The sequence below is a fragment of the Apium graveolens genome, chromosome 10, assembly GCF_009905375.1.
Source record: "Apium graveolens cultivar Ventura chromosome 10, ASM990537v1, whole genome shotgun sequence".
Taxonomy (NCBI): domain Eukaryota; kingdom Viridiplantae; phylum Streptophyta; class Magnoliopsida; order Apiales; family Apiaceae; genus Apium; species Apium graveolens.
The window spans coordinates 95,866,690-95,883,293 of record NC_133656.1 but is presented as its reverse complement, the minus strand read 5'-3'; the positions used below and the strand labels follow the sequence as shown (position 1 = coordinate 95,883,293).

Here is a 16,604-nt window from a genome sequence, read left to right as displayed (position 1 = left end):
TCCGAGTCCGTGCGAAATTTTGGGCACAACAATAACAAATACTAAAATAAATTTTTACTTTCACCGCTCGAATTCATAAAAAGAATCCCGTAGAATTTATGATTATGTCTCCTGAGTCAGAACCTTGGTTCACGTGATTTACAGTCTATTGTGTGAGCCTGTAAAGTTTACCTAGTGTGCACGCGAAGTTCAGTGCCTACGATAAAAAAAGCCGAAAAACCCTTTTATTTTTATTACAATGGAAGAAGAAATCAACAAATTTGGAAATCCATTTTATTGATAAGTAAAAGCTTATTATGTACTTTCTAAAACATATTTTTCCGGAAAACTAATAAAATCGACCATACTAATAGAATTTATACAAGCAGAAGATATAAATATAAATAATAATCATATAATTCAATTTACAAAAGAGGGGTTTAATCTCCTGCGATTCCTCCATCGTTCTTACCGCCTCTTCTCATCTCATTCAATCGCCGATTTGTATCTGTGACAATATATACCCACAATCTGTAAGTCAATTTCTTCAATTTTACACATTTGTAATTACTTTTATTACGCCTTTTATTCTTCTAATTTCTTGTTCCTGTTGCGTTCTTGTTATAAAATTATTTTGATGCACACTAACTGTTTGTCCAATTGCTCCAAAGAAAAAGTACACTAGATTTTAGGTCTTTTAGGGTTTTCGACTTAATTTCAATTTAATTCTCGATTCTTTGAGCTGTAATGCACTATCTAATTAAGTTTCATTAGTTTAATTTCAATCTATGTACGTTAAGTTGCTAACTGTTACCGATTTTTGTGTATTTCTTGCAATTTTATGTGGGAATGTAAGTGAAACTTGTCTCAAGACCTTAGGAGCCGTTTGAGATGAAAGTTTCGTTTACATCGGTTATATTGTCGAAGTTAGCATTAGAATTGTTGGAGCCTTGTAGGGGCACTCGGACGTTATTTTATTTTATTGCGTTGGGTTTTTAAATTAATTGAACTGGGAAGCAGAGTTAGAATTAAAGTAATTTATGATTAGCTATTTACGAGTTGTTGTTCCACTTCTGAAACAGAGTTTAGTCAAGAACGAGAAATGGCGTCTTCACTTAAGGAGTACCTTAAAAAATATCAGAGTAATGATGAGGTTGAGAAGAAAAAGAAGAAAAAGAAGAAGCAGAAGAAACCTGATTTGACTGGGGTCCTTGTTGTAGACGAAGATCCTGTATGGCAAAAACCCGTAGTACTTGAAGAAGAAAATGATGATGATTCTGCAGGTAGTTTACTAACTGATGATGCCCTTTGTTATGTACTTGTTGCTGATATTAGGTGACTAATAACAAAAACAACAAAATTTATTACAGATGAAGAGAAGCCCCAGGTAGATGAAGATGTTGAAGTCAAGCGTATGAAGAGACTTGAGCAAGTAAAGGCCAAACGTCCTTATGGTCTCATTTCTGATGATGGAAGTGGTTGGGTTTCAGTCAATAATGCTCCTCAAAAGCTAATTGACTCTAATTCTGATATGTCTCCGCCACGAAAGCGAAGGTCTAGAAATGACACACCGTCACCAGAACCTGAATTAAATCCTTCTGATGCTAAAATAGCTGATCTATCACCGCCACGACAGAGACAGAGGCGTTACCACAGTCCTTCAGATTCAATAGACAGGAAGGTGGATTTGTCTCCTCCACGAAAGCGTAGGGCTAGTTTGAACACTCCATCACCAGAACGCATCAGAATCACTTCAAAGTCAGGGAACGCGGATTTGGATATGTCTCCACCACGATGTCGAAGTCATGTTCCAGATCCTTCTCTTTCTCCTCCTCGACGAGGTCGCCATGACTCCCCAGGACGAGTCGATTCACATTTGTCTCCTGAGGAAGATCTTTCACCACCAAGGAAAAGTAGATCAGGTAAGCCACAATCCCAAGTGTCAGACCTCTCATCCCCATGGAAAAGTAGAAGGGACCTTTCTCCTCCAAGAAAACACCCAAAGGAATCCACATCCAGGGCTGAACAAAGAAAAACTGGTTTGGTTAGCGGAAAAGATGTGACAGAAGAGGTTTTGAAAGCAAAAAAGGAAGAATTTCTTAGGTAACGAAACACTTCTATCAGTTGTCTTTACGGAATATTATTATATATACACTTCTGTTTCCATACAGTCTTCTACTTTGTGCTCACTTTTTGACACAGTCCTGCATGCTGTTTATTTAGCTATTAAAGAGCATAATGCCAACTAATACCTCGGATCTGCTAAGACTAGCTAATTAGATATAAAATACATTTAAAATAAATTAACGGCAAATATGTCACACTAGAATATTATCTAATGTTGGTTAATGAACTTTATCTGGCATAGGTTTGAACTTCTTTCTTTTTCAGTCAATTTCTCATTATATAGGTGTTTTTAGAGAGCATGAGAGGAAAGAACAAAGATAAACACTATGGGCTTGTTTGGCAGTTACTTAAAAAGTAACTTATTCACTTATAAGCCCGTAAGTACTTATCGACGAGTGTTTGTCGACCCAACTTATAAGTTGAATTTACAAAGATAAACACTATGGGCCTGTTAGTAACGATGTACTTTTTCTCAACTTATTTTGATTTTTTCACTTTTTTATTAATTTTAATTTTAAAATATATGTTTTTAAATGTTTTTCTAATTTTAAATCCACAAACTAAGTTAATCGTATTTAAACATTATTTATTATAAATTATTTAAATAAAAAAATTCTGTCTTTTAAGTAAAATTATCCAAACACTTATATAACTTATAGATATTTATCTACTTAACACTTATAAGTCACTTATTCATTTTAAGTCGTAAGTTACTTATTTTAAGATTTCCCAAACGGACACTATATATTTCTTCCTGTAGGAGAGCATGAGAAAGATGAAAGAACAAAGACCTTCACACTATATATCACATCCTATTCCCATGCACATGAACATTTATTAAGTGTAACAAACATAAACGAGCTTCTGAATTTCTCAAATAATCAAAGGTTAACACGAGAATCTGGTTATAGACCAAGAAAAAAAGCCAATCATGGGTATAAAATTATACTCTTTGCGGTATGGAGTGACTAAGCCTCTGTCTTTTTTTCTAAAATTTTATAATAATAATAAATGAAAAGCATTTGTCTCATCTGTCTCGTGTTTCCCATCATGTATCCTTGATGTTAAGTACAAGGAAGATAATTAAATATACAAACTGAACAGGCTATTAGCAGGTTGGTACCTAAGAAGAAAGGATATTGTGGGGGTGTGGCTGCTTAGGATATTGTGAGCGATTAATGGCGCTCCGCGATTCGCGTTTTAAACTTGAATCCTGTGCCTTAAACAACACTGCTCTTTCCTCCAAATATTTTTTTCCAAATTCATGGATCATATGCATAGCTTTCTAAACATTGTAGCTGCATGTTAAGGAGTAGCTTCGTCTTATACGTGAGAACTGTAAAAATAAATTAGTTAAGAACATATAATGACCCACCCATATTTTTCTTAGAAGTATATTGAATGCAGAATATCGTGTGTGTAGGTCATCTTTTTACATAGTATTTATTTTCATGTACAAGCTTAATTTGATTCATATCCTTCAAGGTGCTTCACATTACTTCTATCTTCTCTCTCTTGCTAAATAAATTATAGGTCTGTTACGGAAAAGTTAATATGTGGTGTTGTGGTCCAAGATCACCTTTTACCTCTGTGTCTATGTATATGCTTGCTTGCTTAAGTGTTTTGGTTTCTTTTTATCGATTTGTCTGCATTTTACTTGCATAGTTCTTCAGCTATTGACATGCATCTCTTGTCCAAATAGTTGTATACTTAATTTGTTGGAAAATGCATCTCATAGACTCGTACAAACATATGTTATACCTAATATGAAGGTTGTGATAGATCATTACACATTCTTTTGCAATGATATTGTTAGCCAGACTATTAAAGTGATTTTATCTATGAAGGTTTAAAGCGAAGGACCCTTCTATTACCGGGAAAGGTGCTGAACCCATTTATCGCGATAAGAAAACAGGTTTGTCAGGGTCAATCATATAGATTTTTTTTAAGTACAATCATTTAGATTGTTTAATTTGGCAGTCTAACATCTGTTGATATTGATATTTTTTTCCCTAATTTAACCTTAAAGTAATTAGATAGATATTTATCTGAACCTATCTCTGGGGTTTGTGTCGCAGGACAGCGCCTTACAAAGGATGAGTTTCTGAAGTCACAAAAGAAGGACGAGAAGCCAAAGGTACCAAATCTTTTTGGTTTACTCAATTTACAATATATGTTATCTTTTTACCCAGTAAGAAATCTGTTATTTTTAAATATCTTGGAACAGTAATCTCAGAAGGTTCATAGCTGTGAACATAAGCAATCAGTCTAGAAGTGATACACTAGTCCTTACAGTTGAAGATAGCAACATTTTATTAAGTAGGAAGTACTAGAGAAAAATTTAGCCCCAAAATTTGCTTTATGATATTTCTGCTTGAGCATATAGTTTGTGCTCCTAAATTTGTTGAAGAAGCAATAATGTGCAAATATTAAAATTTACATGTGTTTTGGTTTTATGGGAAAGTTTTGTGGTATTTCTTTTATGATATTTCCTATTAAGCACCACATTTGTGCAAGAGTTATAGCTTTGTTCATAGTGTGAGCCTGTGAGGTGCTTACAGTGAAATTCTAGCATCAATGAAAAAGAAGACGTGTTGTCTCTTTTCAAGAAACGAAAACACATACTCCCTTTGTCCCCTTCATTTCTTTACAGTTTCCGTTTTGGGACCTCCCTCTAATTTCTTTACATTTTTCAAAAGTTTCCTAAAATAGTTAGATTTTATAATATAAAAATTAACTACATCCACTACTTTACTCCACTATACCCGCTTTATGCATTAAATATTGATTACTTTACTCACTTTTCTTACTTTTCACCACTAATTTATATTTTTTCTTAACCTCCGTGTCCAACCCCAATGTAAAGAATTGGGTGGGACGGAAGAAGTATTTAGACACAGGAAACTTCAGCATTCCGTGTGCTCTGGCTACCTTATGCAGGGGTACTTAATATCAAACTCAACTATATTGAGCCATTTAGGAAAATTTGATTTAGGGTAAAATATTGCATTTTGTGAAGACTCTAGTAATAAGCTGCGTGACAAGCCGTTATAATGCTATGACTATGTATATAGCTTTACGTCAAATTATTTATTATAACAGATTCCTTCTTCAAATTGTGGGTGTCGGCCCTTTTTGGAACATTTTGAACCTTAAATGCTTTAAATAATATGTCTGGGAAAGTTGACCCATTTTAACACCCGTCTAACATATTAAGAAATGTGACTCGAAAACATGGTAAATGCATTTCCGTATTTTTTTTCTCCTAAAAGAAACAGAAATAGCACAGGAAAATGAATTTTATATAAAGCATTTTGTAAATGTATTATGTAGCTGCTACAGAGGCCAGCTTTTATAGGAGTGCCATTTGGACACTTCTTGCCTCTTTCCCTTTTTTGTTGTTTCCCTCGAATTGATGTTTTACTGATGCTATTAGAAAACTGATTAACTTTGCTAAAAATTATAAATTTGTCAATGTAGGAGGTTAAGTTGGAGTGGGGTAAGGGTTTGGCTCAAAAGAGGGAAGCTGAAGCAAGGCAGGAGGAGCTTGAACTTGAGAAGGCAAAACCATTTGCAAGGACCAGGTAAGAAACAATGAGCAATAACAGAAACCATGTCTTGATGTATATTGTAGCACCGGAGGCGGCACAATCTCATATTTCACAGTAGATTTATAGTTCTCTGAATTCGACAAGAAAGTACTTTTCCCATCGCTTTTGCTTTCTCTGACCTTTTTTCGTTTTGTTACATAATTCCAATATCCTGCATCATCTGGTTTTGCAGAGATGATGCAGATCTTGACAGAATGATGAAGGATAGATTAAGATGGGGCGATCCAATGGCTCATCTAGTCAAGGTAGTGACTTTTCATATAGGATACGTAGTCAAATAACTTGACGTATTAATTGAAAAAATGTTCTATTTTTGTTGCCAAAAGTTGATTCTTTGTTACATATTTTATGCTATCCAGAAAAAACATGATGAACTAGTATTACCGGACATGGGAGATGATGAGAAGATGAAAGCATCGGGTTTTATTGTTCCTCAAGAAATCCCAAAACACAGCTGGCTAAAAAGAGGATTAGAGGCTGCACCAAATCGCTACGGCATAAAACCTGGGAGACATTGGGATGGTGTCGATCGCAGCACAGGTTAGTTGGTGTACTTGCACATTGTCAACACAATATTGGCCTTCATCTCGCATTGTGATAAAGCTGAAATTGAAATGATGAAGGTTTTCCTAAAAGTTCGGAGGGATGTTATATGTGAATAGTTTAAACAAATATATAAGTATTACTTGTATTATTTTAAATAATAAAATTGTAGAGTGATTGCTAATATTTTTTTTTAAATTTTCACCTTGTAGGATTTGAAAAAGCGATGTTCAAGAGAATGAATGAGAAGCAAGCAACGGAAAAAGAAGCTTATTTATGGTCTGTGGCTGATATGTGACAAGTGATAGTCTCTGTAAACCGTCCCTAGGTATTGAACTGTTGTATTAAAAAGAATTTTATTTGGAATGCTTCAAGCTGATGTGATTGATTTCCTAACTTGTAAATACTATGAAGGTCCATGTAAGTCAATATAATTTGAAATTGTATTTCTCAAGGAAAGAAATTAGTTTGTTTAAACTTTGGAATGTATTGGCATTTTCGCAATGCTAAAATGCCACGTCATTTAGAAATTGGAAAAGTTTTTATACGCAAAAAAATTGAATTGTAGTTATAGTATATAAATATTATACAGACTAATGATCTAAAACATTATTGAACCTAATTACATAGTACCTGGTAGATGGATGGAATCGGTCAAACTGTACATATTAAGAGAACGCAAGAACTCGTGCATATGTTCATTTCAAGATTTGTCTCATGGAAATCAATTTCCTTCCCAGTCATAATAGTCTTCAGTGAAACCTTCTATCTATTTGGGATGCTTTACATTTTCCATTACCCATACTTTTACATGTTTTATATTTTTAAAATCTTCTAGTTGAAAGCTAGTTGAAATGTATATTTGGAAATAATTAATTTTCCGAAACAAGAGGTGATTGGTCAACTCACAGTGCTTGTCTAAATAATAGATATACAGACATTAGATACAATTCGAATCACGGTGTTAAAATTTTAACAGACATATTAGATACAGACAGAAGTAATACGAAAAATGTATCTGTTTGGCGGCACGAATTCTTATCTTACTAGGATACAATAAAATTATTGGAAATTGTTAGAAATACAAAATTGGGCATATAATGATAAGAATGACATATATCATAGTTTAGTCAATTATAATTTAATAAAATGTAATGGGTAACACCCATATCAATTATTAAAAATATTTTATTATGCTACATCACTAATTTAATAATTTTTGTACTTGCAATATTATTCAATATTTATATAATTGTACTAGTCATGCGATTGCGAAATGAAAGATTACTTGATCATTGTGATCTTGCAAGTAATGCAGTAAAAATTTTTCATGAAGGTAGAGAAATTACTACCCCATCCTCATACCTATTAAATATTTTTCAAACTTATTAAATGATGTTTTGACTATTATTCCTATTAGTTATTTCTAGTATTAATCCTAGTGTGTTATCAAGTGGGTTATATTATCGACTTAATTTTGAATTTACTTTAATACTAATATTTTCTTATATAAATAAAATAGTTTTGAATTTAAGGCTATTAAGTTTGAAATCAATACTAATATATTTCTTTATAAAACAAATATGATTAATCAAAATTATATATTTTAAGTCGATAATTTATAATTTAATTTAAATTTATGATGTTAATTAGAAAAGTAAGGTTAAAATAATAAAGTGATTGGATAAAAATGAAACAAATTTATTTTAATAAAATGTACAATGACAACATATAAATAACAAAAAATTTGTGTGACACCAAATTTGAGGTAAATTTTGACCGTATAATATTTAAAGTTGGGATGGAGAAAGGTCTTAGATCAAAATAGTCGCTCAAAATAGTCGCTCAGAGTACACAAACAAGTAAATAAAATATACAATCAATAAATAAAAATCATTGCCTAGACTAATTTGCACAAAAATTTAATAAAATAATTTGAACAAAAATTTAATAGGGGAAAGAGAAATTTGTAAATACTTTAAATTATCGTAGTGAACTATGATATATATAAAAGAATTTAACTTTTTTTAAAAAATTAAAATTCTATTTATAAATAAATTCAAAGTTAAAACTCAATCTATTTATAGATATAGACTTTAAATTTAAAATGAAATTTCTACCCCTCTGTTTTATTTTTAACATTTAATTTTTATGGACAAACCACGAAGTGTTTTGACCATTTAACAAAAATAATTTTTTTTAATTTTTTATTTTTCTGAATAAAAGTATATAATTTATACTAAAATGTACATCAAATTTTATTTTTTTAAAATAACTAATTTCACTATTTGTTCAAAATATTTAGAGTGGGCTAGAAAAGTCAAATGATAAATTTTATATAAAGTTTAAAATTTTTAAAAAAGAAAGGAACTAACAAATTGTTTTTGTTTAGATTGAAGTTCATAAAAATAAAATTATTCAATATAGAAAATGAATGACAGTGATATCCCGGAGTAACATCTATATTAAATATTCTTAATTGCACAGAAAACGTTGGTGGTTTCACAGAAATTAGATGAAGTTAAATTTGTAATCTCTCATTACTGCACGGAACAAAATTTTATTGAATTTAGCAGTTATGTAAATTAATGATTGTCAAGTAATTTTGTAACAATTTTTTTATATCGCGGGCATTACTTATATTTAAATAATTGTACGAATTAGGAGGTTGTGTTGTTTAAAAAGTGAAAGATTTTCTAATCACTCGATCCGTAACGTAATCTTGCATGTTTCCAAGTGAATGATCGTAGCAAACCAGCAATGCAGAAATCACTGTACTACTTTATACATTTTTTTTGCCACCGTACTACTTTATAAATTAAACAAATAAAGATTGATATTTAGTTAACGAAATATTTATCTAGAATACTTTCTATCCTCGTATCATATATGCTTCAGGCACAAATAAACTGATAACTGTTGAGATACCATTTATTTGAAAAAATCCTTTTTTTCTTACTATCATGTACGCTCCGGGCAGAATAAGTTGCATTTGACTGATAATATAAAAATAGTATAATAACCCATGCGAGTTATGAGTCATTTTCTAGAGTTTTTTTTATACACCATACAATTATAATGTTTTTAGAGCAATTATAACAATATCCTTATATAGGCTCTTAGAGTCAAATTTTGAAGAAATGGAGATAAAATTTCTCTCCAACAAGTTTCATGCCCCCTCTATAATATTAAAAGTTTCGAATATTTCCTTACTTTAAGGAGTGAATATCTCGTCAACTATTATTATATTATATTTTTCTTACCCGTTATTTTATATTTAATAAATGAATATAAACAGGGTAGTAAACGTACCTTTAAAACGAAATGATTAAAGTTAATCTATAGAATGTCGTTAGTATGTTTACAAATATAAAGCTAAAAATTAACATACATGTTGAATACAGAGTTGAACAAAATCTTGAATTTTATTTAAATAAACTATATGTACTGCTCTATATCATTACTTAGTTCACTACTAACTTACAATTGACATACTCAATTTAAAAAGATAAAAAATGCATAACTGAAGTCAGAATGCCTTGCAATCATAATATACAATAATGTAAAATTTACATTATTGTTAATATTAAAGTTGATTTTAATGAAAAATATTAGTTTTTGAAATTCAACGTATGTATGTATCATGTATGTATGGTGATAACTCCGGTGAGCGGGCGGCTCCGTCGTCGGCGTTCCTGGACCTTGTGCGCGTGAGAGAGGTGTAGCTGCAGGTTGGGCACCTGCAAAACAACACCGGAAGGGGGGTTTGGCTCCCACGGCGCCTCCGGTGTGAGAGTAAGAACGGGTTTTGGAGAAGATGAAGGTATATATGTTTCTGTAACTTAGAGGCTGCTGTGTGTGTGTGTTTATATTTGATGGCTGCTGTGTGTTTTTGAGTGTATGAGAGTGTGTGAGTGCAAGAGTAAAAATATTTTCCAACCCCTAAACCCTTCAGTCTTGGGGGTATATATAGCCCCAAGGTAGGGTTTAAGGGTAGTTACCTCTAAATCTGGGCCGTTGGATGCTGGGACCAGAGGACGCCTGGCTTGGGTGGATTGCTTACGCGTGTCCAGGGGGGGACCACCTCCAGAGTACCCTAACGGCATCTGACACGCGCCGTGCTTGTCTGGTGTGCTGGTTGTTGATAGCTGTCATAGTCACGTGCCCACGTACCTTTGCTTGGCGGGTTGTGGGATGTGCATGTGCTTGATGGGACCTCCCTCACTGTGGTTTTAGCCCTGATCCGAGTATGCAGGCGGATCCGGATCCGGGGAGTAGGACGGGCCCGGGCCTGGGCTCCTATGCTTGATTGGCCTGGGAGAGGGGGGTCTTAGCAGGCCGGCTGAGCCTTCCTCCCTCTAGTCCAGGTTGACGTCTACCCGGGTCTCTTATACCCTATCATTTGCCCCCCACTCCCTTATGCAGATTTTCTGGATGAGGGAGTAGATTTGGGTTACATGGTTGCCTTGGGAGAAATTTCCGCTCCTGGTTGTCCTCCAATCCGGATCTGGTGTAGTATGTGCCAATCCGGATTAAGGTATAATGATTGATGCCTTAGAAAAATTTCCGCTCCTGGTTGCCCCCCAATCCGGATCTGGTATGGTAGAAGCCAATCCGGATTAAGGTAGGATGGTTGCTGCTCCAGAAAAATTTCGGCTCCTGGTTGCCCCCCAATCCGGATCTGGGATGGTGGATATCAATCCGGATTAAGGTAGAATAGCTGCTCCAGAAAAATTTCTGCTCCTGGTTGCCCCCCAATCCGGGTCTGGTGTGGTGGATACCAATCCGGATTAAGGTAGGATAGCTGCTCCAGAACAATTTCTGCTCCTGGTTGCCCCCCAATCCGGATCTGGTGTGGTGGATACCAATCCGGATTAAGGTAGAATAGCTGCTCCAGAAAAATTTCTGCTCCTGGTTGCCCCCCAATCCGGATCTGGTGTGGTGGATACCAATCCGGATTGAGGTAGAGTGGTTGCTTTAGAAAAAGTACCCGGATTGGATCTGGGTTTTTTTTGCTTCCAAATCTGTATCTGGATGAAGATGATCCGGATCAGGGCTCTTGATCCGGGTAGTGAGTAGTGGAATTTGAAAAGTCGAGTTGTAACGTCTTTCAGTTTATTCCCTCCCACGAATTTGAATTTTTGGGCAGTTTCCTAGAAACTCGGCCCATAATGATTATGGGTTTTAAATGTGGTTTTATGTGTATATATTTTTTTTTGTAACTGTTGGGTGAACCAGAGCTTGGACGCCACGTGGCAGGGGAGTTACTCTTTCCTGGGCCTATAAAAGGCTGCCTCCAGTGTTCCATTTCATTTTTTATTCTCACCCAAAAACAAAAAGTCTCTTCGCCTTCTTTTAATTCCCTCGGAGTTCTTCGACGTCTTGGAATTTCTTTGGGTTTTTCATCGCCATTCTGCTTGCACTTGTGTTCGACAAATCTGTAAGCCTTTTTCTTCTTGCTTTTACTTTTTTGGTTTCTCGTGATATTTCTTTAGATTGTTGCATGCTCGAGTTTCATCTCCTATTCGCGAATTGAAAATTCAAATCGGCCTTTGTAGTTTGTTTTGTTTTGTTGTTTATTTTGCTTGGATCTGTAGGTGTTTGGGTTTTTTGGCGATGTTTTTGCTCGAAAAATTGGGTTTTGGGTTAGATTTTTCTGGGTTTAGTATATTTTTTCTCTGTGGCTGTTCTTCGTGTTCTTGAGGGAAATATATGTATGTATATGTTTGCTGTGCATTTTTTGCTTTTTGATTCTCGAAGTCGCTGTTTGTGGGTTAGGGTTTTGATTTTGATCCGGGTAGAGGGTACAGGATCCGGGTTTGGGGGAGGTTTATGGTAGGATTGTATGACTTGGGTTTTTTAGCTGTTTTTGGGTTCTTTTGATCCGGGTATATGGGTTTTGTTTTAGGTTTTTTGTTGCTATGGGTCCGGATCTGGGTATTTGCCACCAAGATCCGGGCCTATGGGGGTTTTGCTTTTGTGGTTTGTAGTTAACATGATCCGGATCGTTGATGTTTTTCCGGGTTGGACTTGCATTGGTGGTCCGGGTCATTAGGTTATGATTAAATTAACATAACGTACCTGATCCGGACCACTTAGTAAGACGAATAAAATATGTAGGGCACAGATTAACTGACCTTCAATTTAATAGGTATATGGTCCGGACCAAGGAGCGAGCTAGGAAAGTATATAATTGCTATCCAAACTTTTCTGAGGAAGAGAGTGATCCGGATTCGTCTGGTAGAGAACAGATCCAGGGCGAGATGGTTAGAAAGGGGTCTGGGTCCGTGGGAACAATTACGAGCTTCCGGTTCAAGAGGCTTCCAGAAAACTCTGTTATTTTTACGCCAGAGGGCCGCTGGTCTGATATTAAGTACCATTTCGTGAGAAAGCCACCCGGGTTCGAGGATAGCATTTATTATACCCGGGTCAGATATGAGAGGCACGAGGATGGGCACCCGGGTATTTATGACCAAGGTGCTCTGGAAGCAGCTTTTGCTTCCTTTGGGATCAACCGGGATCATTACCAGCTGAAGGATTTTCATGCTGAGGCTGACCCGGGTGATATGGACAAGGCGATCCGGGCTGCTTTTCAATTAACCAGTGATATTGCTTGGAGGTGGCCCGAACCGTATGAGAGGATCTTCCATCGTCCTGCGGATGGTTTTGTTCCGGTTTGGCTGGAGCATCTAAGGTCCGGGTGGAGCCCCAGGTGGCACATTTTTCTGAAGCACCTTTGTAAGTATGTCTACAGGATTTCTCCTATGCAGATAACTCCGAATGGGATCAAGTCTATGACCTGGTTCATAGCTTGCTGTAACAAGTCCGGGCTCCTTCCTACCTTCAAGTTATTCCACCAGATTTTTTACCTTTCTAGGTCAAGCCAGAAACCTTTCTACGAGCTGAGGTTCCGGGCAGCAGAGTGCGGATTCGGTCCAGGTAGGTCCAAACCAGTTATGCATCAGACCTCTTTGAAGCATTGGAATGGGGAGATACTGATGTTGAAGGGTTACGATTTGGGGTATCTTCCTTATTTCACGACTGGGGAGGTTAAGACGAAATTCAACCCAGAGATCTTAGAGGGGGAGGCTTTAGACCAAGTTAGAAAATTTTGTGGTAGTCTCGGGTTCCAGCCAACCCGGGATACGTTTATGAACCATAAACTCATGTTCCAACTTGGCTGTAAGTTATTTTTTAAAATGTTTTTTTTTATCCGGGTCTCCATCCAAGCTTGGAGAACCGGATTACCTTTCTTTTTTTTCACTTGTAGCTGATTTGCATAAAACGTCTTGACATGGTCCGGGCTTACTGCATTATTCTATTTCCGGATTTGGTAGTCTTTGCATTTTTATCGATCCTGTGCTGATAGTTTCTCTTTTCAATTTTTCAGGTTTGCCGCATTACAACCCTGCATCCCGGGCCATAATGTCTTCTTCAGCTTATGCAACAGCTTTTAACTCGTTGGGACTGGCATACAAGACAACAAAGGGGGCCCCTGGTACCGGATCCGGATCTGCGGATGCTGAGGGTGGTGCCGAATCTTCTGCCCCCCGGAATGTGTCTGATCCGGTCAATGTGCCCTTGGCCAAGGACCCGGACGTTCAAGAAATCTCTGAAGAGGAACCTCCTTCGAAGAAGAGGAAGTCCGCCCCGGGAAAGCCTCCCCGCGGAAAAACTGTTGTTGCTGACCGGGTCGTATGCGATTCGGAGGGGAAGGGACCGGATGTGGCTCCTATCCGGGTCGGGACAAAGAGCCTTATCAATCTGACCGGGTTCATGTCCAGTATCCCCTCAGAGGAAGATTGGGAGGAGGTTGAGGGCTACAACATGGCTGCTGCCTTGAAGAGGGTCACAGGCCAATGGGGGCAGGTAACTTCTGAATTTTTAAGCCCGTAGTTCCGGATTATGCCCCCCAATCCACTTTTCCCTTGTAATAATATTCTTCTTTTTTTTTTGTTTCTCAGCTTGGGAGTGTGATGTCTATCTGCTCCGACGTTGCCTTCACTGAGCTCAAGGAGGCTAACAATCGGACTAAGGCTGAGAAGATACTTTCTGATTCCCTGAGGGGTGAGCTGGAGGAGGCCCGGGAGGGGTTCCGGGTGGTGGAGGCCAGGTTGAATGAGAAGTTGAAGAACTCCGAAACCCGGGCTGAGGGGCTGGCCCAGGAAGTTGAGAGGCTCAAGGCCGAGCTTGCTGCTAAAGAGAATCTGAATAAGGAGGCTATCATTGCTGAGTTTAAGGCTAGCGATGTTTATGACTTCGAGGTTGCTCAGGCCGGGGTTCCCGAGGTGCGCAAGTCCTGGATTGTTGCCGAGCGCCATATAAAGACTGACCCCTTAGCTTCCTGGGAAAGATTTATTCAAGAGTTCCTTGCTGCAAAGGCTGCGGTTGAGCAGGGTCAAGGAGAACCGGAACCTTATGATGGGCCGAGCCCCAGCTTCCTCTAGATCCGGACCAGCTTTGCAAAGCTTCTCGGGCCCTGCCCATGTAATTTCGTTTCTAGGATTTCTTGATTTCGTACTTTGATTTGAACAATATGTAATATTTGGATTTGTTCCGGGTCGATGGCGATCCGGATCCTGCTTTGAACCTTTCTTCCATCGTAGAAAATATTTGCTTTTCTTTCATCTGTTGTTTTTATTTTTATGAGCAATCTGGATCCTGGCTATTGCGCAAATGATCCTGGTTCAGGTTGTGGCAATGCCCCCCGATCCGGATGGGCTTTATATCCGGATTGATCCGGGTATGAAGGTGTATCCGGATTTGCTGTTGAAATTGTTTTCGATCCGGGTATGATACCCACCTGGGTTGAAGTATTATTTTTTGCTTTATGTACTTGGGAAATATATGTACATGATGGTTGTTTGTAACCTGGATTTGAATGTTAATCCGGGTTGTTTTTTGCTTTTAAATTTGCTTTCAATCCGGGTATATGAACCACCCGGGTTGATGTTTGGTTTTTTGCTTTATGTACTTTGAAAATTGAAGTACATAATGGTTGTTTGCAACCTGGATTTGAATGTTAATCCGGGTTGTTTTTTGCTTTTAAATTTGCTTTCAATCCGGGTATATGAACCACCCGGGTTGATGTTTGCTTTTTTGCTTTATGTACTTGGAAAATTGTACATGATGGTTGTTTGTAGCCCAAATTTGAATGCTAATCATTTTTTTTTGAATTTAAATTTGCTTTCAATCCGGGTATGTCTAACCCGGATTGGTGATTGCTCCATCTACTTAGAATTTTTCTAAGCAAATAGTGGTTGCTTTGGTTTTTTGCTTCTAACCCGGGTGCGAGAAGGTACCCGGGTTGTTATTTGCATCCATAACTGGTAATTTAAAATAACTTTCTGAGAAGGGAAAATTCTTTTCATTGATTTGCAAATTTTTTCATACAAAATATCGGATCATAGATTGGTTGCTTGCCATAGGCTACAAGTTCTGGTTGCTTTTGGTTGCTTTTCTACTGGTAGAATTTTCTGAGCCTGAGTCCATGCCATGTATTTGGTACTTCAGAGTCATCCATGTTTATGAGCTTGTATGTTCCTGGCCTTAGAACTTCCTTGACTTTGTATGGGCCTTCCCACTTTGGCATTAGTTTTCCAGTGTTTGTGGGGTCTGAAGCTTCCGTGTCTCGAAGGACCAGGTCTCCAACTTGAATGTTTTTGACCCGGGACTTCTTGCTGAAGTGCTCTCTTGTTTTCTGCTTATATTTTTCCATTCTTGCCACTGCCTGGTCTCGGACTTCGTCGATTAGCTCAATATTCGTTCTGATCCCCTCCTCATTTGCTATCTCATCAAAGTTGATTGCTCGATGAGAGGGGGATCCTACTTCAATTGGTAGCATTGCTTCAGTTCCATAAGCCAGCTTGAAGGGGGTTTCTCCTGTGCTTATTCTGGAGCTTGTTCTGTATGCCCAAAGTACATTAGGCAATTCTTCTGGCCATTTGGTTTTGCTTTCCCCGAGTCTCTTCTCAATCCCCTTGAGAAGTATTCGATTAGTTACCTCAACTTGACCATTTCCTTGAGGGTAGGCTACAGAAGACTTCTTGTGTCGGATGCCCCTTTCTTGAAGGTAGGATTCAAATTCTGAACCGACGAACTGTGGACCATTATCTGAGACAAGTACTCTCGGGATCCCGAACCTCATCAATATGTTGTCCATGAACTTGATGCAGTCTTGTTGGTTTATTATTCTCATTGCCTTTGCCTCTACCCATTTTGTCATATAGTCAATTGAGACTAGTAAGTACCTGAGGTCTCCTCTGGCTCTGGGAAAGGGTCCCATGATATCAATTCCCCATACAGCAAATGGGATTGGTGACAAGACTGAGGAGGGTAGGACTG

The 16,604-nt window shown here is 37.3% G+C and overlaps 1 protein-coding gene across 2 annotated transcripts; it reads left to right on the top strand.

The window, feature by feature from the left end:
* Positions 1-354: 354 nt before the first annotated feature.
* Positions 355-6,737, top strand: LOC141692890 (uncharacterized). 2 transcript variants are annotated; one of them, XM_074497841.1, is made up of 9 exons: positions 355-512; positions 1,062-1,262; positions 1,350-2,082; positions 3,954-4,021; positions 4,185-4,243; positions 5,587-5,690; positions 5,890-5,962; positions 6,077-6,257; positions 6,473-6,737. In XM_074497841.1, the coding sequence occupies exons 2-9, from the start codon at positions 1,082-1,084 to the stop codon at positions 6,556-6,558; spliced, it is 1,485 nt and encodes a 494-aa protein (XP_074353942.1). In that variant the 5' UTR covers positions 355-512; positions 1,062-1,081; the 3' UTR covers positions 6,559-6,737. The 2 variants fall into 2 exon arrangements, with proteins under 2 accessions (XP_074353942.1, XP_074353943.1); XM_074497842.1 differs by having other exon boundaries at positions 390-542.
* Positions 6,738-16,604: the final 9,867 nt, after the last annotated feature.